The sequence below is a fragment of the Rattus rattus genome, chromosome 9 (assembly GCF_011064425.1).
Source record: "Rattus rattus isolate New Zealand chromosome 9, Rrattus_CSIRO_v1, whole genome shotgun sequence".
In the NCBI taxonomy this organism is placed as follows: domain Eukaryota; kingdom Metazoa; phylum Chordata; class Mammalia; order Rodentia; family Muridae; genus Rattus; species Rattus rattus.
In genome coordinates this window covers 45,518,802-45,545,485 of record NC_046162.1, presented here as the reverse complement: position 1 = coordinate 45,545,485, position 26,684 = coordinate 45,518,802, and the positions used below count along the sequence as shown (strand labels likewise).

The following is a 26,684-nucleotide window of genomic DNA, read 5'->3' as shown; positions in this document are numbered from 1 at the left end:
ACCAAGTGTACTTCCACTTCCCCACCACATTATAATGCAGCCTGGAAATATCTACCAGAACATTGGTTGCCATGATGTTTGGATCCTCCACCAACAGAATCATAAGAAAGTCATAAACCTCTTTACTCTGTACTTGAGACTCCAGTCTCACGTGTTTTCTTACAGCCACAGAATAAGCTGGAGAAATGTCTCAGCAGTTAAAGAACATACTGCTCTTCCCAACGACCCAAATTCAGCTCTTTGCACCCACACCAAGCAGTTTACAACCACCTGTAACTCGGGATCTAGAGGATTTGATAGCCTCTGCTGACCTCCGGGACACCCACACACATGGCACACATCATACAAACACATGTGCACACATACACATGAATAAAAATAAATTTTTGGAGCCTATTATTTGGAAGGCATCTACTTCAGAGTCCAAAGTCCACCCCATGGATATATTCCTCAGATAGGTGTTTATGTCCTCTCTTGCTATGGTAGCATGTCGTTCCAGGAGATAACTGATAAACATGATGAGGCCTTACAGTTCTCGGTAGCTCTGATGAAGTTCTTTGGGTAGCATCTTTTTCTAATTTTGCATCAGCTTCAGTGAAGTCTTGGTGTGAACTGTATTCTCCTCTCCCTCTTGGTATGGGCAGAGTCCACAGCCTGACTGAAGAGGGGGCTGTCGGACTCAAGAAATATGCACTAGAGACTCAGTTCTCTGTATACATTATTTAATCTGCAAACGAGAGCTGAAAAGTTTTTTTCCTTTAATTATTTTGCTTTTTGATGATTTTTTATTCTTAAAAGTACAGTGTAATATTGTGATTCATGTATATTAGATTCAGTTTATGTTGGTACTGTCAAATAGTGTCAGAAATCAAAGGTACCAAAAGATGGTGGGCTTAGTGGCATTCATCCTTTGGTTTGAAAAGTGGAAAATCTAACTCAGAATCATTCTGAAAAGTAAGAATACAAAAATGGAAGGAGGGAAAGGAAGAAGAGAAGAAGGGGGGAGGGAGAATGAGAAGGGGAGGGAGCATAGGATAAGAAAAAACACATGGAGATCTCAACCACAGGATGGACACACTGAGCCACTTACCACGTGTGGCTACCAAATATTCAAATTATGACTAAGTAACTGTGGATGTCAGTGTTGGAACATTTCTCTAGCTGGCAGATGGCTCTGTATTTGATGCTTAGCAGCATGAGCGAGAGAAAGAGAGAGGGAGGGGAAGAGGAAGGGGGAGAGGGAGAGGTAGGGAGAGAGGGAGAGGAAGGGGGAGAGGGAGAGGAAGGGGGAGAGACTGGCCTGCACTCCACAAAGAGGCCCTGTCTCAAAACACCAGCAACAAAATTGTGGCTAAGCCAAACTTCAGTGTTAGAAGTATTATGTAGACACGAACTTGGAGAGTAAGTTTGCTGAAAGGGGTGTAATCTTAGTGGTTTTCTATAATTATGTGTTAAAGTAACATGTTGCCTGTACTGGTTAAATACAGTATAGTGTTGTAACTTTTACATCATGGCTTCCCCCATTTTTTGGCTGTCTTTTCTGTCACTCATGTTCAGCCAATGACTTCATGTCCCATGGCTTGTATGATACAAACCCAGGTTTGTATGTTGTCTGCTTGACAACCAAGCCCAGCGTCTTTCCCAAGGATTTTCAGCCATGTTCCCTGGTGAAGAACCATTGGTTCTAAGGAGCTGTGACCTGGATCCTCATTGGTCAATCCAGGGTCAAAAGGCAACTGAAACAACACAACCCTAATTACAAGGACTTGAGGAACACTTGGTGAAGGGGTGTTCTTCAGTGGAAGCACTCACCTCTGCTCCCTCTATAAAGATATACCTCTCTCTCTCTCTCTCTCTCTCTCTCTCTCTCTCTCTCTCTCTCTCTCTCTCTCCTCCCTCTCCTCTCTCTCCCTCCCCTCCTCTGTCTCCTCCTCCTCCTGTTTGTGGTTCAGGGAGGTAAGCCCTGGCTCTCAGCTTCTAGCTCCAGTTATGTCTGCCTACTGCCATGTTGCCCATGATGGTGATGGACCTTATCCCTCTGGAACCATGAACCCCAAATAATAGTCCTTTTTCTATTAGTTTTATTGGTCATGATATTCTACCATAGCAACATAAAAGTAACTAATACTAAATGCAAAGAGTTGGCTGACTGAGGTAGAGAGAGGCCCTGGACCCCAACCTCTTGCTGGAGTGTTTGCTCCTACCAGTTACCCTAACCTCCATTTTCTAGCAGCTGATGCCGTCACAGCCCTCTCTAAGAACCATGTGCTACAGGAAGTCAGTGTTACACCCTGCTCTCTCATGGGCAACTCTGGAAAGATGCATGACTTTTGTCCAGGAAATCTGCCTCTTCTCCGATCCCCCAATTCTCAGCATCTTCAGGCATTTCCCTGAGAAAAGAGCCTGGCTCTCATTCAAGGAGGCAGCCCTACTATGGGAAAGAGCCTTTTCTGGGTTCCTGAGGTTGCCTTAATGTTCTGTTCTGGTGGAATTAAGGAGAAATGCAAACTGTGGCTTGGATGTTTGCAAGAGAACATAAAAGCTTTAACCTAGCCTTCCCTGATCTGTGGCTCTGTTAAAGAATCCTAAATTGAACCTGAGCTCCTTGTTACTGGAGAGTGGCCTCTTTCTGACTGGCAGGACCCTGCTGTCACTCCACATCACAGCTTAAGAGCTATTAAATTCCTATTCATGGTGAAGGGGATTATTTACCTTGGGCTTGAGGTCACAGCCATATCAGCAATCAGCAAAAAAAAACCACAACCACACAGAAAAAAAGAAAAAAGAAAAAAAAGCCACTTCAATTTTCTCAAATCTCCCAAGATTTAAAAAGAAACAAAAAGTTACTGGTGTGTTTGCTGGGTTGATTATGCAGCTCAATCATTTTGATTTACAATTGCATCTTTGTCCTTGCAGAAGTAACTCTGCAGCTGAACAACAGACATGGAGGCAGATTAACCTTCCAACTCGTGAATATAAGACTTGTTCCAAGGAGCAGCCTCGATTTGAGGTTAAAATGGGCTCTGGCTCCCGTGAATGCACAAAATTACAGAACATTCTTTTTTTGCCCCCTTTCCTTTTCTTCCTTTTGATCTGCCATGAAAGGGGAATTATCAGCCACGTCTAAGCCTCAGTTTTATTTTTTGATTTATGCATTTTGCATCATAAAGCTCTTGAATCTGCTTGCCGTGTTCCAGGAGCTCCAAAGTTCTGCTGCTGCTGCTGCTGCTGCTGCTGCTGCTGCTGCTGCTGCTGCTGCTGCTGCTGCTGCTGCTACTGCTGCTGCTGCTGCTGCTGCTACTGCTGCTGCTGCTGCTGCTGCTGCTGGTGATGGTGATGGTGATGACAATAATGGTTCTGGTGCTGGTCGTAGTGTTGATGCTAATGCTGATGTTGATGCTATGATGCTGGTGCTGCTGCTGTTGATGCTAGTGTTGGTTCTAGTGCTGGTGCTTATGCTGATGCTTACAGTGATGTCAATGCTGAATCCGATGTTGGTGCTGATGCTGGTGTTGATGCTGGCCCAGGGAACACAATCTCAAACCTTAACTCTGCTGATCTGGAGAGACACAGAAAAACTAGACCCTCTCTAATCTATTTACAAGGCTTCATTATGCCTCCCCATGATATTTGACATCAGAGGCATTGTGGGGAATCCGGCTGGCTATAACCATTGGTACTCTACTTGTCTAATCTTTACATGGTCACCTATTTGTAGTTAAGGATTGTGGAAATTAGTAAAAAACTACCCAAGTGAAAGTTATTCAGAGCTACCAAATCAGAGCCTATTAACAGCACAGGAGTCCAGCAGCACAACTGTGCCTGTCTTTAGCCAAGGCAGGAAAGACATAGGGAGGCGTTGTAGTCTAGAAAGAGAAGTTGGGGAAGTGAAGACAGGCTCCCCTGGGAGTGAACATTTTGTGGGATAGGTTAGGGATTTCTTTGGTCCTCCATTGGAAGTGACAAAAATAATGACACTGTTAGTTGTCTATTGTTAATTAGGTCCTGGCCATTGAGGGCAACTGCTACACTGACATACAAGTTACTAAATCTTTCTGGATTGTGGCAACAATCCAGAAATATCAGTCAGACACCCTAAATCTCTGATTCGAAGCAAGGCAGCTTTCTGAAGGAGTCATTAGACAGTCTTATGCAGGTGCTCTTTAAGTTTGTTCTAGGGTTGGAGGGAGGGTACATGGTTACATCTCTGTTTCCTCATTTCTCTTGAAAGCAAGGGTTTGGCTTCCTGGTGAGTTGTTGGAGGCCTAGGTCAGACTTGTACTTGTTTGTATACAAGGTCTGGACACACACACACTATGGCTCTCAGACCTCACAGTAGATATTCCTACTTGTGAATCTTTAGCACTTTTGACAACCAACAATTTAAATTAAATAGCTACTGTTCAGGTAAAGTATAATGTTAAGCACATAAAGGTTTTTTTTTAATTATTAATAATAGTCTTTTTAGTATTTGCACGGAAAACAGTTGAGTTTCATCATGGCTGCCCCACGATGACATTATGCATTTTCCTCATGCATTACCCTCCCCCACTGCCACAGCGCTGAGTACTTTTTGTTAACTTAACACGCACTAGAGTCACCTGGAAAGACGGAGTCTCAGCTGAGAAACTGCAGACACGTCTGTGGAGCGTTTTCTTAATTGCTAATTGATGAAGGAGGGTCCAGCCCACTGTGGGTGGTGCTAACCCTAGGCAGGTGGTCCTGAGTTGTATAAGAAAAGCAGCTGAGCAGGAGCCATGAAGCGCAAGCCAGCGAGCAATGTCCTCTGTGGTCTCTGCTTCAGTTCCTATCTCAAGCTTCTGCCCTGGTTTCCTTCCGAAGGACAACAACCTGTAAGCTTGAAAAAACTCTTTCCTCCCCACGTTGCTGTTAGTCAATACTTTCTCACAGAAACAGGGAAACCAACTCAGACACTGCCCCTTAATCCATCCCCTCCTCCAGATAATCCACTTCCTCCCCCAGTTTTTTGCTCTTGTATTCATTTTATCACCCTTTCTTTTCCACTTCCCTTAAGGCCCCTTCCTCCTCTCTCACAAGTCTTCAGTTGATAGGTGCCTAGGCTGGTTTCATTTCCTGGTTACTGTAACTAGTACAAGCGGCAAACATGGATGCTGCCCTGTGGCGTTTTAACAAAACATAAGCACTAATTAAGTGAAAGGCATCTAGGAGAAGGTTCTAGGCATGTGGATGTCAGAATAGTCCAGCACACCTAAAGGTATCCTGTGTGCCTATTTGTCCCCAGTGCAAGGAGTTCCACTTGAGAATGCAACTTTCCATCTCTGCATTCTTGAGTGGGCTCTTGGATCTCTTCTAGAGAGTTAGGCCCAGGGAGCCATGAGCACCATTTCTCTGCTCTGCTCCTCATGAGTCTGGTGTCCTCTGATGCAGGTGGATGATCTGAAAGCCAAGCTTGCCACCCAGGAAGTGGAGCTGAGACAGAAGAATGAAGATACAGACAAGCTGATTCAGGTGGTGGGTGTGGAGACCAGCAAAGTGAGCAGAGAGAAAGCCATTGCAGACGAAGAGGAGCAGAAGGTGGCACTGATCATGCTGGAGGTGCAGCAGAAACAGAAAGACTGTGAGGAGGACCTGGCTAAAGCCGAACCAGCCCTTACCGCAGCCCAGGCAGCCCTCAACACTCTCAACAAGGTAGGAAGGTCAGGCAGGCTTGCCTTCCTTCCACCCCCCTCTCCCTTCTCCCCCTATCCTCCTATTCCCAATCCCCCTCTCCCCATCTCCCCATCCCCCTCTCCCCCCTCTCCATTCCTTCCTAATTTCTAGATTACCAAAAAAGAAATATTTTATTTGTATGCCGATAACGTGTTCACTGATTATTTCTTACTAAGAAAATTAACATCTTCCTTGAGATCTATTGACGCAGGAGTTACATTTCCTAAGATGTTCTGAAGCAAATACAGGAACGTTTACTGTGTTACTCCGGGAGTCTCTGCCTCCTCATTTGCTAAGAGGAAGCAAGGATGATATAAACAGCCCCATTGTTATAATAACTAGGCGAGATCATGTATGAAAACTAGATAATCAATAGCAGTCACTATGAAAAACTTCTTTTCTGTCAATATTGTTAAAGCCAGGATAATCACCTTGACTCTCATAAAACCAGAATGAAAACCCGCAAACTCTCTGGTTGGTTGTTTAGTTGATAGATTGGTAGATAAGAAATACAGAGTATGAATCAATAACTCAAGGAGTGATAAAATCAAATACAGAAGTCATACTGGATCCCTCTGCCACAAAAGAGGTGAAATGTGTGTTTACTCACTGCCTACCGCAGACGCATAAGTCACTTCCTCTCCCTGGCTGTGTGGGGTGGCACAGTTCTTCCATTTCATTTCCCTATGACATAGAAAGGGGGAGACGGGGATTAGTGGGCTCTTCACTATACCTAAATAGATCTAGAAATAGAAACAAATAGAAAATTTGGTCAATGCTATTTTTAAAATGTATCCAGGATCCAAATGCTTTAATAATCTCTCCTGTATCTGCTTGATGAAAGCACTCTCATGTTCTGATGCTGTGCCCTGCTCACAGCAATCTGAGATCTTCTCTCCCCTTTATTACGCACTGACAAATTATAAAGGTGGTTTTGATGTATATGTCTCCGTGGAATGATTGAATTAAGCTAGTTATCTTATCAATCATCTCAATATTTAGCAACTTTGTGCTGATAAGACTTGAAATTTATTCTCTTAATGCTATATAATCGATCATATAGCCTTTAACTCTTAACTTTATTTACTGGAGTGATAGATCTCCCAAAGCCGATGCCTTGGCATTAAGCCCTCCATACCTACTATCCCAACCCATCCGGTTTCTGGTAGTCACTGCTACAGTCTTTGCTTATATGTTTATGTGCCGTTTTACATTCTGCACATAAATAACACCATGTGATGTTTGTCTCTGTTTGGTTTATTTCATATAACATAGTGTTTTCCAATTCCATCTGTCTCCTCACAAATGACAGATTTTCATATTATCCACTTCATCTACTGAAGCCTTGAGTTTTTCCCTACTGTGGCTATTGTGAATGGCAGTGAACATGGAGGTGCAGACATTTCTTTGATATGTTGATTTTAGAGCATCTGGATAAATGCCCACAGACAGGATCACTGAATCCACTACATAATTCGGTTGGGTTTCCTGAGATATCTTGGTGTTGTTTTCCATAATATCTGTATTATTCTTTATTCCCATCGGGAGTATACAAGGGTTCCCCTTTATCTGTGACCTTGTTAGAGGACTCATCATCAACTCTTATGATAATCACCCCTCTGCAAGGCCTGCAAGATGTGTGTATCAACTCGAGTTTTTCTAAGGAGTGCTGAGCCTCTTGACGACAAGAGTCTTTCAGGGTATTTCACATAAAACTACCTATTTACATCTCTTACCCTTTTCTTGAATGAACTGCTTCTTGTCTATGGAGTTGTTTAAGGTTGTGTATTTTAGATATCAGCTCTAAATCGAGTATATGGTTATAGATATTTTCTACCAGTTCTGTACATTTTTTTCTTTATTCTTTCTTTTTCATGAAGAATTAAGGTTATTTTTATATCCATTTTTGATTCTTTTCTTGTGTTTTAGGAATCAGATCTAAAGATCATTGTCTAAAACAATGTTGTATTGCTTTCCCCAAGTTTACTCTCTAATGGTTTTACAATTCCAGGTTTTAGATTTGAATCTGTAATTCATTATGAGTTGATTTTTACATGTGATATGAGTATTTTTTCAATCCTTTGCATTTGAAGACACAGTATTCTCACACTGTTTATTGAATGAGATCTATATTCTTAGCATCTTCATCAAGAATCAATTGACCATAGACTAAATGCTCAATTCTAGGTGTTTAGTTCCATTGATCACTTAGGCCAGTATCACTTTTTAGTAGACTTCAAACTCAGTCAGTATGATGCTTCCAGTTTTATTCTTTGGGATTTGGGAATTTTGTTATGTTTGTGAATGCATATGTACCTTAGGTTCAGATTTTCTCTATAAAAATGGCATTTAAATTTTCAAAGAGATTACTCTAAATCAGTAGATCATTTTGAATATTATGGGCATTTAAACAATAGTACACTTTTCTAATCTATGGTCACATAATCTCTTTTCCCTTATCTGTGCCTTTACTACCTGTGACTGTTTTATATTTTGCAGTGTTCTGCTATCTTATCTTCTTGCTTAAATTTATTCCTAAGTGTTTTGTGAGCCTATAATAAATGGGATTTGGGGTAGTTTGACTGAGAATGGGGCTAGGAGCATATGCTTGAATATTTAGTCCCCAGTTAGTGGAACTATTTGGGAAGGATGAGAAGACGTGGCCTTGTTGGAAGAGGTATGTCACAGGAGGTGGGCTTTGAGGTTTCAAAAGCTCATACCAGGCCTGTGAATGTGAGTGTGTGTGTGTGTGTGTGTGTCTGTGTGTGTGTGTGTGCTTGTGTGTATGTATGTGTATATGTGTGTGCACATCTGTACCTGCTGCCTGTAGATCAGAATGTAGCTCTCAGCTAATTATCCAGCCTTGTGCCTGCATGCTGCCATTCTCTCCACCATGATGATAATGGACTAACCCTCTGAAACTTTAGGCAAGCCCCAATCAAATGCTTTCTTCTATAACTTGCTTTAGTTAGAGTGTCTCTTCACAGCAATAGAATAGTAACTAAGACAGGATTATTCTCTTGGTTTCCTTCTTGAAACCAACATTGCCAATGTGGAGAAATGCTTCTGGTTTTTGTGCACAATATTTTTTTTACCTCCTACAACCTTACTGGACTAATTTTTAGTCTCAACAGTTTGTTGGTAGGTTAAGTTCTATATATGGTATTGTGTTGTCAGTTTACTGTATCCTTTTTCCTACTTGCATGCCTTTTATTTGTGTGTGTGTGTGTGTGTGTGTGAGAGAGAGAGAGAGAGAGAGAGAGAGAGAGAGAGAGTGTTTATATGTGCGTTTGTATGTATGTGTTACTTCTACAATGACTTGAACTCCAATGTTGAGTAAGGTGGCAAGGTTTTCATTTTCATCTTCTAGACCTTAGAGGAAAGAATTCAGTTTCCTATCACATTAGTTGTGTGTTTGTGAAATGTATCGCTTATTCTTATTGAGTTGTACTGACGTGCATCCCTTCTATACCTAACTTGTCAAGTATCTCTGTCATAAAACACTTAAATATTGTTAAAATATTGTTAACACTTTCTTACATCTAAGAAAATGACTTTTTGTCTTTTAATCTATTTTTATTATTGAACTATCCTTGCATCCTAGGGGTAAATGTCATTTGATATTGGTGAATGGTCCTACTAAAATTGTTGTGACATGAAACTTGTTGAGGACGTTTTTATCTTTGTTCTTCAAAGATCTTAGGCTGTTCTTTGGTTTTCCTTGAGGTCCTTTGTGTCTTTGGTGTCAGAGAAATGCTGGCTTCATAAAAGAAAATTGAAATATATTTGAAAATATTTCTTCCTCTATGTTTCTGAGATTGTTGTTTTTGTTTTTGTTGTTGTTATTGCTGTTGCTGCTGCTGCTGCTGTTGTTGTTGTTGTTGTTGTTATTGTTGTTGTTAGAAGAATTTATGGTGCATTCTTGTTAAGTCATCTTTAAAGGTTTAATGAAAGTCTTCAGTGAACTCACCAGATCTTGGGCTTGGGTATCTATCTGATAGGATTTTTATACCTGATTCAATCTCCTCACTCATTATCAATCTACTCAGAATCTCCATTTATTCATGGCCCATTCCTTTTACTGGTCAACTTCTCCTACCTTTTCCAATATAAGGTTATGACTGTTCAGGGAAGTCTCCCAGGATCCTTTATATAGGTAATTTTAAACCAGGAGTTTTATCCTCCATTGATTTTCCTTATGTCCAGACTACAGTCCAAAGTGGTCATCATGACTACAATACACCATAAATTTTCTCCTGTGATGCCTTTTCTACCACCCCAATTGTTATGTCTCCATTGCTACTCTCCTCTGCCCATGCTGACTTCTCTCTGTAGCCCCATAAATCCAGCCACAGGCAAAAGTTCTGAATGAACCCACGCAGAATGTTCATTCTCTGGTCCTCTGCTCTTCAGTCAGGTGTTTTCTCAAATTACATTAGAAAATAAAAATAATCAATTTCAGAAAATTAAGGTATACATGAAAACATATAATCCAAATCAATGTTAATAATTATATACACATAAATGTTAGCCAGAAATTTTATGTGACCATTTAGGGAGGGGGTCATTAAGGGTAAATCATCAGAGTCTATGCTCAAAATCACTTAATGTTTGAAAAGAAAAAAATAGAAATGTGAACATGCTCTTTGTTGATAAGGCAAGTATGGGACTGACAGTGAAGGAAAGTGTGTGTGGTGGCCTCTGAGGACCATGGTCACTGTACATGGGCTTGCATGTACCCTTAGCCTTATACTTCTATTATGGCTTATAAGCTATACACATATCATACACAACAGAAACAAACCCTTTTTAATGACTTGAGAGCTTGATAGAGGGCAAAGGTAACTGCCTGACCAGGTAGGGAACAGAAAAGACAACTTACTAAACAAATATTATTAGGATGGAGTCAGTGGTAGGAAGGGATATCCCACTTAGGAAAGACATTTGCGAAAGTGTGGAAGCATGAGGGGCTTGGTGTGAGTGAGCTGCGGGTATATAGAAGAGGACAGGACTGATGCTGACAAGACAGGTGAGTTGTAAAGGTGAGCCAAGCAACACTAAGGTTTACCTGTACGGAGTGTTTACCCTCTGCAGGTGGCAAGGGTCAAGTGGCTCTTTGTTTGTTTGTTTGTTTGTTTGTTTGTTTTGATGGAGTAGGATGGATCAAAGAGCTTGCATAGTTCGAGCATACATTGCTTTGTGAACTGGAAGGCTCCTGGACATTATTCTTAAACCCTTTGCTATTCTCAGGACTCTGGCACTTAAGAACCATTTCCCTGTTTACCCATTATTCTAGAAGTTAGGAATAAATCTTTAGTTGATGCGGAAACAATACCTGTAAATCAGAGCTCAGTAGGATCTCTGCATATTCTGCCTCCATCATGGCAGTTTTATTTTGCTTTTATTACTGAGATGAAATAAATCCAGTGTAACTTTCCTGCCTTAGTTTAGGAGTGTTTTATCTTTTAATGTCATGGCCTTTTCCCCTCCACAGAGTTACCTGTAATTTTCTATTACCCATGCATTTTACAGTGAATTTATTTTTATTATACACAAAATATGCAATAGCACTTTGATCACTAAATAATTCAAATGGCATAGAACCCGCAGAGTCAAATATAAAAGCCTTCCTATTTCCCCTCCAGCCACAGTTTTCCCCCAAGAAACTGTAACAATCCAGGGGTCTCCACACCAGCAATTCTTTATGTATTCACATTTCTAGAAACATGCATATAGATATATTATATTTTGGCTAGGTGTGGTACACACCAATAATTCCATAACTTGGGGGGTGGGGGAAGAAGCTGGAAGACTGTTGAAAACTTAAGAACAGGTCTTCATAGAAAATCCCAGCCCAGCCACAGTTATAAAACACATACACAAATATAAATGCATTTTGATATGACTGACTTAATTTCTCTTTTGATTGTATGTATTTGAGGTATGAAACATGATATTTTAATATCATAGTAAAATAATTATTCAACAAAACTTACAAAACCATCACTTCACATACTTGTATTGTATGTATCTTAACTTCTTCTCCTATTACTGTGATGCAAAACCCTGACAAAAGCAACTTGAAGGCTTCTTTTAGCTCTCAGTCCCAGGTTACAGACCATCTCAGCAGAAGTCACAGTGGCAGGAGCTTGAAATGGCCAGCCACAATGCATCTATAATCAAGACAGCAGCAAGCAAGGAATGCTATGTGCTACTTAGCTTGTTTTCTTGTTTAATACAGTCCTGATCCCCTGCTTGGGGAATAGTCCTATGTACAAGTGTGATAGGTCTTCCCATATTTATTAATATAATCAAGATAATCCTCCACAGGCATGCCCAGAGGCCTACTACCCAAGTAATTCTAGATTCTGTCCTCTATGTAGTTAGAGTTTCTATTGCTGTGATAAATATCATGACTAAAAGCAACTTGTCAGGGCTGGAGAACAGGGTAGATACTGCACTTTGTTAACTCCAGGATCACACCTCATCACTGAGAGGAGTAAAGGCGGAATGAATTCCATTCTCAGGTCCTGAGTTGTCTTCCTCATTTCCATCCTCCTTATGTTTGTGTTTTCCTGAGCATCATTCCGATGTTTATTCTCCTTGGGCTCCTTTTTTCTTGATATCGCTGAACTGTTTTTAAATATCTTCTTTAAACTCCTTGAGTTCTTTGATAACGTTTTTGATTGTTCTTTTAAATTCTGTGTCCTGGAGTTCATCTAAGTAATTCTTGTTGACAAATATTTTGACAGGACTGAAAAGTTTTGGAGAGAAGATATTGACTTGATCTTTCATATTGTTGCTATTTTTTGTGATGAGACATGGGCATGTGGACTCTGTTTGAAATTTGTGATGGATAGAGTAGGTTGGGAAAGAAGAGAAAGGAAGTAAAATGTGTCTAGAGTTTAGAAATGGCTTGGGCAGATTCAAGTCAGGCAAAGAGGACTGGGCTGGTATATGGGATGTGCATCCTGCTCAGAGCATGGAATATGGTAGAACTCCTTCTCAATGAACTCAGGAAAGACCAAGGTAGGCCAGTGAACTGGTTGTAGTAGCCTGGCTAAATCTGCTGAGTTGTAGGGAAAACATGGAAGAGGAGTTGTTCACAGATGTAATCCTGGAAGAAGATACGGGAAGTCAGGGTACCTAGTGAGGGTGTAGAAGCAGGCTGGAAAGGACCTAATGGTAGTTGCAGTTATGGGAGGTCCTGATGGAATCCAAGAGCTTGGCTGTGGCATATGTGGTCCATCTTCACTTAAAATAACTTTTCTTCTTGCTACTAATTTACACTTATAGTTCTTAAATTGTTTCTATTAATTCTTGGTATGTACATTGTGATACTCTTTTCTGGTCTCTATCATTTGACTTTTTATTTTATTAATAAGCAATATTAAAAACACATTTTATATTCAAATAACTTTTGGAATTCCAGTTTAACAGTATTAGGCATTCTTCTTTCCTATTGGATTTCTCAGGACTCTTATTATGGGATAACATTAATCCTAAAAGTGACAGACATTATATAAGAAAAATAAAACCTCTGAATAATTTATGAGCAGTCACATGAAACCTGTGTGAAGTGCTAATCACATGAATCTAATCAAATACCAATATGCAAACAAGTGGTACAATAAATAAACCATTTATGCAACCATGCCTATCATATATTTGAGAAAAAAGGCTGCAAGTCCCTTTGAGAAATGGCAAAATGACTGTATTTGCTACTTCACTGTTGCTGTGACAATATGCCTGACAGAAACAGCTAAAGGAAGGCAAGTAACTCATTTCTCAGGAAAACCAAATCCCTTGGTCCCTGGGAAACAGATATATCAGCAGAAGCATGAGGTAAAGGAGAGTTATTTGTTTTATGGTCAACCAGAAGTGGAGAATAAGACAAGAAAGGAACAGGGATAATATAACCCCAATGACCCACAAACAGTAGACTGATATTTCTCTCTTGACCTCACCTCCTAAGATTCTACAGCTTTGACAAACACCACTATCTAGGGTCTAAGCCTTCAAATCATGAGCCTTTGTGGGGGCCAGGGATGGGGGTGGGTGGGAGGATGAGAACATGACATTATATAGTCAAACTGTAACAATGGTGTTTAATACAATTTAATAACCATTACTTAGCAAAGCAGGAATGACAGGGAATTTGGATCTATTGCTAACAGCAGGCAACTGCCAACCCAAGGACAAAGAACACTACCAAAAGGGCATGAGATACATTCCCATTAACATAGAAAAAGCACAAAAACAACTCCCTTTGTTACTATTGCTAAAAAAAATTGTCCTAGATTCTTATCTAATACAATAATAAATCAAAAATATTAACTGTATACATACTCTGGGATAGCAGATAAATGTGTTATTTTTCATAAAACTTATAGAAATATAGTAAAGCAAATAAAAGGGAAGGGATGGGGTCTTATTGCAAAATAAATTATAAGATTTAATAGCTTTTCTAATATCAGCAGTAGCCAGTAGGAAAACAATTTCAAAATAACAACCAAAACATAACATACAAATAAGTGTAAGGAAATTTGCTGAAACTGTGAAGAAAGCTGTGCCTTGTGTTTGAAGGATTCAGAAATGATGCAGAAAAACACATAGATCAAGCTTAGGAATGGGATGACTACTCTCTCTCTCTCTCTGCAGTCATTCCTCCAGTTTATTCATAAGTTACATATAAATCTAATTTATGTCCAATTTGGTTTTTAGCTTGTCTCTAATGTCATTAGAAGATTGTATTTTTTAATCAGTTTTATAATCTGAATGTTCAACAACTGAAACTAGCTAAATTATGACATTCAAGAGAAAGAAACAGTGCATTGCTCATTTCAAATCATGATTTATAAAATAGTGGCATAAGAAATTTGATGTTTTCAGTAAAAGGGGGTTTAAAATAGAATGATTAACATGTATGTATTCTTATAAATATATTATGTGCACATGTATGTAAAGTCACAGAAATGGAGGGAGTACAAGACTAACAGAAAGACAGATCCAAAAAACAAACAAACAACCCAATTAACCAAACAAACAAAAACCCTACTAGATAGAATATACGAGGGCATAAATATCTTTTATTACTGAGTGCTGTTCACTTTAATTTTTTTCTTTATGGAATTTGGTACAGTGTATTCTCCTTTAATGAAAGAACAAGACACTGCTGCCTTATAAAATACCGATGCATAGGAAAGAAATGAAAGTTTAAAAGAAGCACACTTTGCATAAGTTTTCAACTCAATTGTTAGGCTTGTGAAAGCTTTCTTTGAATAGAAACAAAGTGCAATGTGATTGGGAAAAATATTACAAAATCACACAACACAAAAACTTTAAACTGTTGGAGAGTACAAGATACCATAAAATTCCACGAGAGCTCGCAGCACGTAAGAGAAAAGGGTAGGTAGCCCTTCTATGAGAAAAGCTTTAGAATTCTGTCAGGAAGCATCCATGGACATCTCTTTCCTCATATTCATCCCATCAGATCTCCTATTCTATTGTTCCCATGACTCAGAAGACTGGTTCTTATCAATGGTGCGTTTGTCCTCCGGCTTCCTTTGACCTTTGCCCCCATGAGCCCAGGAAGTCACAGGAAGAACAGCAGCCATGAAGATGCAGTGTAGGCATGGATTCCTTAGTCCCAGCTCACCCACAGCTGGAGGTGACATCTCCCTCCTGATTCCTGACTCACATTCATCTACTCCGCCAAAACCCTAGAACAGCCCACCCTCGTTTCCCTAGACAACTTTAGTTGACTAATTTCCATACCCTTCATGCCTGCTAGAAATTTTTAACCCCATATCAAGCTTTCAAAACAAAAATTTGATCATTTCATTTCATCTTAACCTTCCAACAGCTTCCCATATAACCGAGAATAAAGAAAAACTATACTTTTATTAGTAGCTGGTACCTATAATTGGTTCAACCTCAATTGCTATGATTGGCTGAGAACCAGTTGTTTTTATAAAAATATTCCTTAATTCTTCAAGAATTTCATCTGTTGTATTGAACATTTTCATCCCCTCTGTCATCTCCTCCAAGATCTATCCTCTACTTCATAGCCACTAAACTTTGTCTTCATCTTTTTTCCTAAAGTCAAAGAATCCCTTAGTGAAGCTTATGAACTCTTAGTGTGTAGCCATCAACCTGAATATACATTCAGGTATTAGACCTACCAGGGCCACACCTTAAAGAATAATCAATCTCAACATATCTCTCTCTCTCTCTCTCTCTCTCTCTCTCTCTCTCTCTCTCTTTCTCCCCCCACCCCCCCCAAGCTGTTGTTCACCAGTAGCTCTTAAGGTAGGAGTGATACTTTGTGATTATTCTCCTCTCTCCATAATATGGGATTTTCTGCCTATTGAGTTAGTAGACATATTGTGCATGCCATCATAATCATTGTGAGTTCTTATGTGCAACTAGCCTTTTGTGTCTGACAAACACACTTTGTATAGTCATCACCACCTCTGGCTCTTATAATCTTTCTACCACTTCTCCCAAAATGATCCTTGAGCATGGGGAGACAGCTGTTATACAGATGTTCCATTTAGGACTGAGCATAGTCAATTATTCTCAATACCTTAAGCAGTGTAAAGAATAGATTATCTCTATTGGAGTTTCTGGATAGTGAGATCCCATAGACCCCCTTCCCCAAAATATTACAAGTTATTGCCATTGCTCTTGGTTGCCCTCCAGAACTTAATGGTATGAACCTTTTGATGAAGGTATCACATACTTGAGCCACAGGACATGGAGGTCAAGTTGGCATTGACCTAGAAGTTTCAACTCTTCTAGCTAGCTTTCCTGATGCTAGAAAGTACTGTGTACTATCAGAGACAAAATTAAACATCAGCTTACTCTCTGTGAATGCTGTGAGACAAAGTAATGACCAGATGGCAATATATGGCTATTGATGCAATCGTGCCACCAATGGCATGGGAATGACCAACCACTTTCTGGTTAATTGTAAAGCCTGCTCCACAAGATGGAAGCCACACCTGACAATTGGGGCCAAAAGCATATGAGTAGACAAGCCATGGTCCCTAGGGGAGAACCTACTACTATTAATCTGTTAATGGGACTTAGTATTAGATCAAGTCCTATGGATTTCTTGTTACATTCATAGATTTAGAGCTTCTCTCAGTTCTCATCATAGAAGGCATTTTTGTAGTAGACGGCATTTAACGCAAAGACTCCATTGCTTCTTACAAGAGTAGGCTGTGGCTTGTTTATACAACTCTAGCTACAAACACAAATTGTCCATTTGGTAAGCAAACCATTCTGAACCTTTGGTTCCAGACAGACCATCAAGGGAATCTAGAAACCACAAACAAAAGCCAATTAAGACCTTAAAAAAATAGATCTACACTTTCTTGATTGATTCCTTTGGTTAACTTTCCTCATAAAAACTAGTATGTTGTCTCATGTTTTTGCCTGCAGGGACCCTGACTAATATTGTAATTATTAAAAAAATATGGTGACCTTTAGAAAATAGGCAAATAACAAACAGCAAAAATAAAAGTTCAAATAGCTTGCATAAATCAGTAAAATGCTTAGGAGATCTGGAGAGTAGGATCAGTAGGTAAAAGCATATACTGTTCTTGAAGAACTGAGTTTAACTCCCATCACGCATGTCAGATGGTAGATTATAAGTAATCCCTGTAATTCAAGGGATTAATGCCTCTGACACCCAGGGCCACCTGCATTCATGTGTACATACTCATACACAGAGACACACAATTAAAAATAAAATATTTTTAAAGGAGGAAAATGTTTAGAATCACTGGTGAATATGCACATCCACATACAGATATATAAAGGAATTAAACCAATGTTTAATACCATGCTTAACTTATCAAATGAAAATTAAATCATACTATTGAGTGTTGGAAGGATGTGGGTGTACATAGGCTCCTTCACATACTAATGATTAGAACTAAAATTTCTGCTAATAATTTTGAAGTATGGGACTGGGGAAGAAGCTCCGTCTATAAGGTGCTAGTCTCGCAAACACAAAGACCTAAGTTCACAAAGACCAAGTTTTTAAAAAGCTGGTCATGATGGCACACATTTGTTATTTAAGGGCTTGAAGAGGCCAAGATAGGAACATACCCAAAGGTCAGCCATCCTAAACCCAGTCTGCCAAGTTCTAGGCCAGTAAGAGAACCTGTATCAAAAGACAGAAAGCACACAATAGCTGGATGATCTGTACATATGCACACACATATATGGGAACCAGGAAAGGGGGTGTACTGAACAAATAATACAGATCTCTAAGAAGTCTTGTTGGAGAAGAATACAATAGGGCATACCCATCACGCATTAAAGCCATCGGTAACTTAAGCATACACTATCTCTAAATAATGCTCCATTTTCCACAATCCAAATTGTAGAAAGATGGAGACAAGTAGGCTACAGCCTTTCACTTAGAAACTTGGCTGTTGGAAGTTCCCTATCCTGTTATGCCAGATCTGGTTGGATTCTGTTCTTATTTGAGGAAGAGACTTTCAACTACTACTTCTGTTTCACTATGGTTTATAGGGCTGTGTTGGTCTGAGTGAGGATGACCCGCATGGGCTCATATATTTAAATGTTTGGTCCCCACTTAGTGGAACTGTTGAGAATAGGGGTGTGGCTTTGTTGGAGTGGGTGTGGCTTTGTTAGAGTGGATATGGCTTTGTTGGAGTGGATGTGGCCTTGTAGGAAGTTTGACATTGAGATTTTAAAAGCCCACACTAGACCTAGTCTCAGTCTCTCTCTCTCTTTCTCTCTTTCTCTCTCTCTTTCTCCCCCCCCCGCCCCCATCCCATGCAACTTGTGAACCCTAAGAACTCTAAGATACAAATCCAGAGCCATGCCTGCCATTTTGATGGTCATGGGCTAACACTCTGAAACTGTATGCAAGCTTCCAATTAAATGCTTTCTGTTATAAGTTGCTTTGGTCAAGGTTGGAGAAATTTTCTTCTATGATTTACTTGAAAATATTTTCTATGCCTTTGATTTATTTTCCCCCTTCTCTATTCTTATTATTTGTAGATTCTTTTTTTCTTTTCATAGTGCCCCACATTACTGGATGTTTTGTGCCTCCTCACAGAATATAACCATAACCAAGACAAGGTCTTTTTTAAGTTTCTTTTCCTGATCTTGATTTAAGTTTGGTAAGCCATATATATATATATAAAAATAATTCACCCATTTCTTTTTGGTTTTCCAGTCTAGTGGAGTACATATTTCTAAAGTACTTATTCATTATTGTTTATATTTTCATGGTATCTGTTATGATGCCTCCCTTTACATCACTAATTGGATCTTCTCTCTGGACTTTTAGATAATTTGACTAAAGGTTATAAATCTTATTAATTTTCTCAGAGAACCATTTTCTCTCCATTCCATTATTCTTTGTTTTGATTTTTGTATTTTACTAATTTTGGCCCTGAGTATGATTATTTCTTGTGTTTTATTCTTTAGGGGTATTTTTTTTCTTTTTGTTCTAAAGCTTTTGACTATACCATTAAGTTGCTAATATCTCTCCATTTTTTTTTTATATTGGTACTCAGTGCTATAAACTTATCTCTTAAACCTGTCTTCATTGTGTCGCATAGGTTGGGTGCATGCTCTGTTTCCATTTTCATTCAATTCTAAAAGTTTTTCATTTCCTTTTTGATTTATGTCCTGACCCATTTTTCATTCAGTAGTAAGTTGTTCATTTCCCATGAGTTTGTATACTTTCTGTTGTTGATATCCACTTTTGGTCAGATAGGAAGCAGGAAGTTATTTCAATGTTCCTATATCTGTTGTGACTTACTTTATGTGAAAATATATAGTCAATTTTGGAGAAAGCTCCATGAGTTGCTGAAAAGATATATTCCTTTGTGTTTGGGTGACATGTTGACAATTTGGTGTTCTATGGGTTTCTTGTACCTTGATAAGTACTTCCTTCTTTAGTTTGGAAGTACTTAGAATTTTCTTCTATGGTTTTCTTGAAAACATGTTCTGTGCCTTTGACCTGGGATTCTTCTCCTTCTCTATCCCTAATATTCATATAGTTGGTCTTTTCATAGTGTCCTAGATTTCCTGCTTTGTTACATAGATATTTTTAAGATTTAACATTTTCTACAACTCTATCTTGTCTTCAATGCATGAGATGTTCTCTTCCATGTCTTATATTCTGTTAGTGTGATTTACCTCTGAGGTTTTGGTTAGGCTTCTAAAATGTTTTATTTCACTTTGGGTTTTCTTTAATTATTCTATTTTTATTTAATATCTTAAACTGTTTTCATTATTGTATTCTACTAATTTTTGTGTTTTCAAAAGTGATTAAGTGATTTGTTTGATTCTTCTTTAAAGTTCTTGACATTATTTATAATTGTTATTTTGAAATCCTTGTCTTATGCTCATCTATACTACATTCCTCGGGATCAATTGTTGTAAGTTTCTGGTGGAAACGTATTGTCTTTGTGGTTTTGTACTGGTATCTAACCATCTAGAGTTGAGATGACTAAAGTGATTCTGAGTGTTGGTATCTGGTCTTTGTTTGGTGGGTGTTGGGATTCTTTGGTTTATGTTGTTCTCCTTGGATATTAGGAAAGTGTGGTAGCTGTGTATTTCCTGGAAAGGGATATTTCTGAAGATCACTTTGTGGCAGAGAGGAATAGTGATGGGCTAGGAGAAAGTATGAGAAAGAACTATGGGAAAGAGATATTGGAATCCTTTCCACACCAAAAGTTGAGATACCCAAGGAGTTACAGGTCGGTGGGAGAAGAGCCTCCTACAAGTGGATTGCATTGGGACAAAGGATATGTCTTGAGAGACAGGGATGACAGGGCTCAGCGACTCTGGGTTGTTACCAAGAGTTGGACCTCTAGCGAATAGAGTTGAGATGGAAAGAGAAGCACCTGCAAACAGGCTGCTACAGAGCTGAAATTGGGACTAGAGAGGTCATAATGGAGGACAGGAAGGTCAGTAAAAACCACTTCCCAGAGTCCTTTCCAAGTGAAGCCAATGGGGGTCTCTGGTAGAAAGTGTTTCTGTATACCGATGGCTAACACAAGGAATGAGGATGGTCAAGGAGGGACGAACAGGAGGGTCAGCACAGTGGAACTAAGCTGGGTGCATACCAAGAGCTGGCAGGATCCCTGGGGAATACAGGTAGGATGAAGGAGAGGCACCCCCAGGCAAGCTGCTATGGGGCTGGGAATGAGACAGGAAAGATTATAGTGGAGGTCAGGAGGGAGAGTGAAGATTGCTGGGTCCCAGCCACTGTAGCTCCTGGGTCACATGTGTTCTTGCCATAGCCTCCCAATCTGCTGATTCATCAGCTTACAACTGTCTCCTAAAGATCTCTGCAAACCTGTTCCTTCCCACAATTTTCATCTTGGCTAGAATGTTGATCCTTAAAGAGACCTTCCTAGATCTACCTCCTTAGTTACAGTGGGATCCTCCTGTCACAAGTGGTGACCATCTTGGCAGCATTAGCATGTATAACTTTTCTCTCACTACAAAAGAGCCAGCAAGATGACTCAGTAGGTAAAGGCACTTGCTACCAAGACCAGCTACCCAAGTTTGATCCCTGGTACCCAAATGGTGGAAGGACAGAGCTCACTCTCACATGTTATCCATGTGTGCACTATTACACATGGACCTGTACTCATATGCAAAAAAGTAAATATAGAAGAATGGTTTACAATATAATAATCAAATGTATCTCTTCATTATTCTACGCACTTGAATGAGTGACAGGATTTTGGTTTTCTTGTTTAACTTCCTTCCCTATCTTTTAATACTCAAAACCATGCCCGACACATCCAAAATAAGTATTTATTTAAGCCAAGACTAGTCATGAACATTTATTTGTGTGCTTATTTATTTATCTATCTACTCGTTTAGCAAAGACTTGGTTGCTCTCTGTGTGCTAGGCCGACATGAAGTAACCCTAGGAAGCTTAAATTCTAGCAGAAGTGAGAGACAACGAGCCAAATATCACTACTGTGTCCATGTGAAACAGAGAAGCAGGTTACTGGGGCAGGCAGCTGGGGGAGTGAAGGTGAAGGGGACAGATGGTTTCTGTGGTACAGAAGGTGGCATAGCTTACTTAATCAGAAAGGGGGCGCAGCAGGCAGGGTCACATAAGTCACAACAGTCATTTCTGCAAATGAAGGGCCCTGCTTCTTATGCCATAGTGGTAAGGATTGCAGCAATACGTTTTTCCCCCTAAAGATTCAAAAGGCAAGAAAATCAAGGTCTAAGCACTCAGCCAAGTTTTATTGAAAAAACACACACACACACACACACACACACACACACACACACACACACACACACACACCCCAAATAAAAAGAGGGTGATTACAATAAAGATCTATCACTAGCATTAACGTTAAACATTAGCATCATTAACATTAACAATGCTTTTAGCAGTATTTATAGTACTCTAATGATATTTGACTCCTGCCCCAGTGCCCCAGAGAGAGATGGATTCCTCTCATCTGTCGTATGAGACAGGGGTGGAGTGATGCCAAGTGCTTCTAACGTGTGTTCACTGAAAATAGTGTCTACTTCCTTCTGAGGAATGTTCCTTCCAACCTTGTGTTCCTCCTAGTTACGCGGGAACTGTCTGCCCTGTGGTGGCTGGCTTGAAGCCTATGCCTAACAAAACAAGATGTTTTCCTAGGCATTTTTTAAAGTATTGGCATCTGTTGGAGGAAAGGGCGTTTCCCTTCTGCTTTGCAAAGCTAAGGATGTGTGCTGAGCTGCCATCACTCATTCACCCCATTCAACCATTCGAAGTCCAGTTTGAAAAGCGTCTGCTAGCCAGCACTAAACAGAAACTCCAGATTCTTAAAAGACAAACATGGGTTCCCGTTCTCGTGAGGAAGAAAAATATAGTAAGTCAATAAAAAGGTAATGATAATTGTTTGGGATTGCAGTGAGTTTTCTGAAGAAAATCACCATAGTATTAAGATAGGAAAAGATTAAGAAAACAGAAGTTGGTGTGAAGAGTTGCTCTGAGTAGAAAATGCTTGAATTAAGATCTTGAGGGATGGGGCAATATCAACCACGCAAATAAATGCCTCAGGAACAAACATTTTTATAGAGATCCTGAGGTATAAATGAGCTTCATAAACCAAAAGCCACCAAAAGGAAATATGCTAGTATTGAAGCACTATAATAAATATCCACACTGGCTGCTGATGGTAAGTCCAGCTTTATTTGGGCTTATGGCTCTCGTGGCTCAAGACCAAAATTGGGCCTCTGTCAAGGACAGTGCATCAGTGAAGGGGCTACTGTTTACCCCTCCAGCCGGGAAGAATAGGAAACCCTGAGTCTGGCAAGCCTCTTCAGGGCCGTTCCCCTCGTTACACCAAGTGCTTCCCACTAGGCTCCCAAAATAGCCGAACCACCTTGTAATAAACAATGTCGCCTTCGGAACAAAGCTCTGTACTTTTGGGAGCGTCTTTCAGATCCCACCAGGAAGCACATGTGATTTGAAAGGAAGTAGAGAAAGAAGGAAAGAGTCCCAGGGCAGAGAGTCAGCCATGTGCCTTGCAACACGAGGAAAACAGTGTGCAAAACTGAACCCCCACAGTGAGACCCAGAAGCAAGAGAAGGGCTAGAGTTCCCTGTGGACACTCATGTGGTCCTGCTTTTCTCTACTCCATGACCCACCCTTCCTAGACAAAATGCCATTAAAGAAAGCCTATCTCCACTCCAGCGGGGTTTCTGTCTCTTAGACTAATACAGTCACCATTGGTTTCTGGATGTCTATGGATATGGAAAGGGTTGAAAAAATTCCATTAAATTATAACAGCACTAGGTCTGGATTATAGTCCTCCTCTGTCTTTACACATGTTTTCTAGTAATCATCCATTCACTGTGCCTGACTTCCTAGTTGAGATGGTGAAGACTCTTGCTCCACTGCATTTTGGTTTCCTTCCTGTACCCTCACCCATCTCCTCTTCCCCTCCTGTGCTAGTGCCCACTTGCATCCGTACCGTTCTTCACCCCTGCCCGATAGAGCACGGAGATCTAATGTGAGGAGAGTAAATGTAGCCTGCTGAGGACAGTATTGGTATTTGTATACGTACAGTTTCGAGACTGACTACTCTGAACACGGGGGCTCTAGGCATGTTCTGTCTATATATCTGTATGTACACACACACACACACACACACACACACACACACACACACACCAACACCAAATATAATCAATGAAAAAGAGGCTATCAACTTCAGGGGAAGTTATGGTTGGGGTTAAGGGAGGGTAACTGAAAGAGAGAGGAAAGGGAAGGCAGAAGTGATGTAATTCTCTTTCAATTTAAAACAATTTTTAAAATCTGAAAAAATGCAAATGGAGCATCTCCTTCACCCCACCTGTACCTTTGCCTGGTGTTAGAACTGAACCCCCTCAATGTGAATTTCTAGGCTCTAGAGCAATTTGAGTTCATTTGTAGAAGGTCTTAAACTTTGAAACAAGATCCTCCCCACCCCACTTTAAAAACAGGCTTTCTGGTTTTTCTCTGTGACTGTCACAGCTTTCCTTTGAATCAGCTTCCCATGCTCATCTACAGCCACAATTGCATGTCCAGATTAGCAATGCCCTGGTTCCAGGTTATAGATGAGGACACCAAGGACCAGGAAGCTTAAATATCAAGGTCGACATCTTTCTGCTGCAAAGGACACACCAGAGACCAGTCAGGAGCAGCTGACTCTCAAGCCACTCCTGGCTTTCAGTCTGAATTATTTCTTGGCAAAAACTGCCACTATGCGTTCAGGACAGTCAAGTGTATTTAGAATGAGCTCAGGGAAGAAAGCAGTTTAATTAAAAGAAAAAAAAATTAGTTGAGTTTCAGTGCTGTTCTCTTCAATCCAAGATGGAAATTAATTTATAATAACCTTATCTTTTATTCATGCCATGCTGCATGTTTCAGAGTATATTGGCATCCTTTTATTTCTCAGCTAGATGTGAAATAATGGTGTGTTTCTAATGGGCTGTAAGTCACTTAGTGCTCAGAGAACATAGCTGTGTCTCGGGTAACCATTCAGGGAAGTCTGCAGCCACAGGGGAGTCACTCTGCTTTCCTTTTGATGAGTCATGATATTTAAAATTCAGAGGGCTGCTGCTGGCTTCAAAGCAGCCCTTTCAGATTGATCACTCCACAGCCTAACTCCATTAGCAGCCCAGGACAAAGAGAACTCATCTATTTTCTTCCAACCTCCTCTCTTCTCTTCTCTTCTCAGACCAACCTGACAGAGCTGAAGTCATTTGGTTCGCCACCTCTGGCTGTCAGCAATGTCAGTGCAGCAGTGATGGTCCTCATGGCCCCAGGGGGGAAGGTGCCCAAGGACCGCAGCTGGAAGGCTGCCAAGATCACCATGACCAAGGTGGACAGCTTCCTGGATTCCCTAATCCACTTCGACAAGGAGAACATTCATGAGAATTGCCTCAAAGCCATCAGGCCATACCTGCAAGATCCTGCTTTCAACCCAGAGTTTGTGGCCACCAAGTCCTACGCAGCTGCAGGCCTCTGCTCTTGGGTCATAAACATTGTGAGGTTCTACGAGGTCTTCTGTGATGTGGAACCAAAACGCCAAGCTTTGAACAAAGCCACCTCAGACCTCACAGCTGCCCAGGAGAAGCTGGCAGCCATCAAAGCCAAGATCACCGTAAGTGAACCTAGAACCCTCCTGCCCAACACTGCCAAATGATAAAATGCATGGTACCTTCTGGCGACCTCCAGAACCTGACAATATAATGCCTAAGGGGAAAGCAAATGTTCATGCAAAAGTCCATCCCTTTTCAACAGGGACAACTTTCTACATTTCCTTCTCCAACACATATGGGCCAAATAAGAAAAAACAACTGGGCAGTTGGTTCATTGATCTGGGCCAAAAGAAAGGAAGGGGGCGGGAGTGATATTGTCCTCCTATAAAGAAAGGAGAGCCCTGGAAATACATAGCAGACAGAGTAAAATCAATGCAGTCTCAGCTGTTCCCTCATCAGCCAAATTAAAACTAAATGTTGTCGAACCTTTAATAGTGAGGAACAAAAGGTTAAGGTTTTGAGATGTTTTCCTCCTTGAAAGGTACATTGGAACTGTCTTAACTTCACCTTTTCTACACATTATTTCCAGTTCTGGCCATTTGTGAAGCTGCCTCGTTTTCTACAGTGTGGCCATAGTGTGTGTGATCTTCACTGTTTTAGCCTATAGGGCCAGCATTCAGCAAGATTAAGTTAAGTAAATGAATAGTATGGTGTGCAATACAGTGGTGCTCGCTCCATCCAGAGCTCACTACCATTTATAAGCACCACACGTTAACTCTCTTTCACTCAAGTTTGAGGGCTTGATGTGACCTTGGGCTCACACTTAGTAGAGAGAGGAGTACGCTTGAATTTCACTTTTATTGTTGTAACAGATGAGACTAGGCTGGGTAGACCACAGGTAGCTCTTATTCGCACACATGATGCCCTGGGCTGGAATCTCAGCCAAAAAGATGATTAAAAGTTAGTGAAGTGAGAGGTAACAATCAGAAGGCTTAAGACTGCGTAGTTTAAAAAAAAAAAAAATCTGTCTCTACCAAGTCCCACCCCTCACCAAGAAGCTATTTGTAATGAATACCTCTGGGAAAGGGGAAATCGGTTTTCCCTACTTGGTATAACAACCGCAATCCAGGGCAGGTAGGAAGCCCAGGAGTAGCTGGTGGCCAGAAAATGATCTCCAAGTTTTGTGTGGTTTTTGTTCACTTTTTTATTCATTTTGCCACTTTTATCCTACTGACTTTTTGTCTCGTCTTGTTTGTTTTCATTTTTCCTATTTTGCTTCCCCCCCCCGAAAAGAATGTAAGAGAGAAAAAGAACAGGAAGTTAGTGTTGGTAGGGAGGTAAGGATAACCTAGAAAGAATTTAGCAGAGAGGAAAGAATATGGTCAAAATATACTACATGAAAAAATTAATTAAATAAGTAACCTGTCCATCTCAACAGACCT

At 40.3% G+C, this 26,684-nt stretch overlaps 1 protein-coding gene across 1 annotated transcript in view; it reads left to right on the top strand.

Moving 5' to 3' along the window:
• The window catches only part of Dnah9 (dynein axonemal heavy chain 9), a 343,066-nt gene that overhangs the window by 234,711 nt on the left and 81,671 nt on the right, over window positions 1-26,684 (top strand). The window contains exons 49-50 of the mRNA XM_032914418.1: window positions 5,410-5,670; window positions 24,939-25,364. Of these exons, the coding sequence (XP_032770309.1) occupies window positions 5,410-5,670; window positions 24,939-25,364 (687 nt within the window). The remainder of the gene's footprint in view (window positions 1-5,409; window positions 5,671-24,938; window positions 25,365-26,684) is intronic.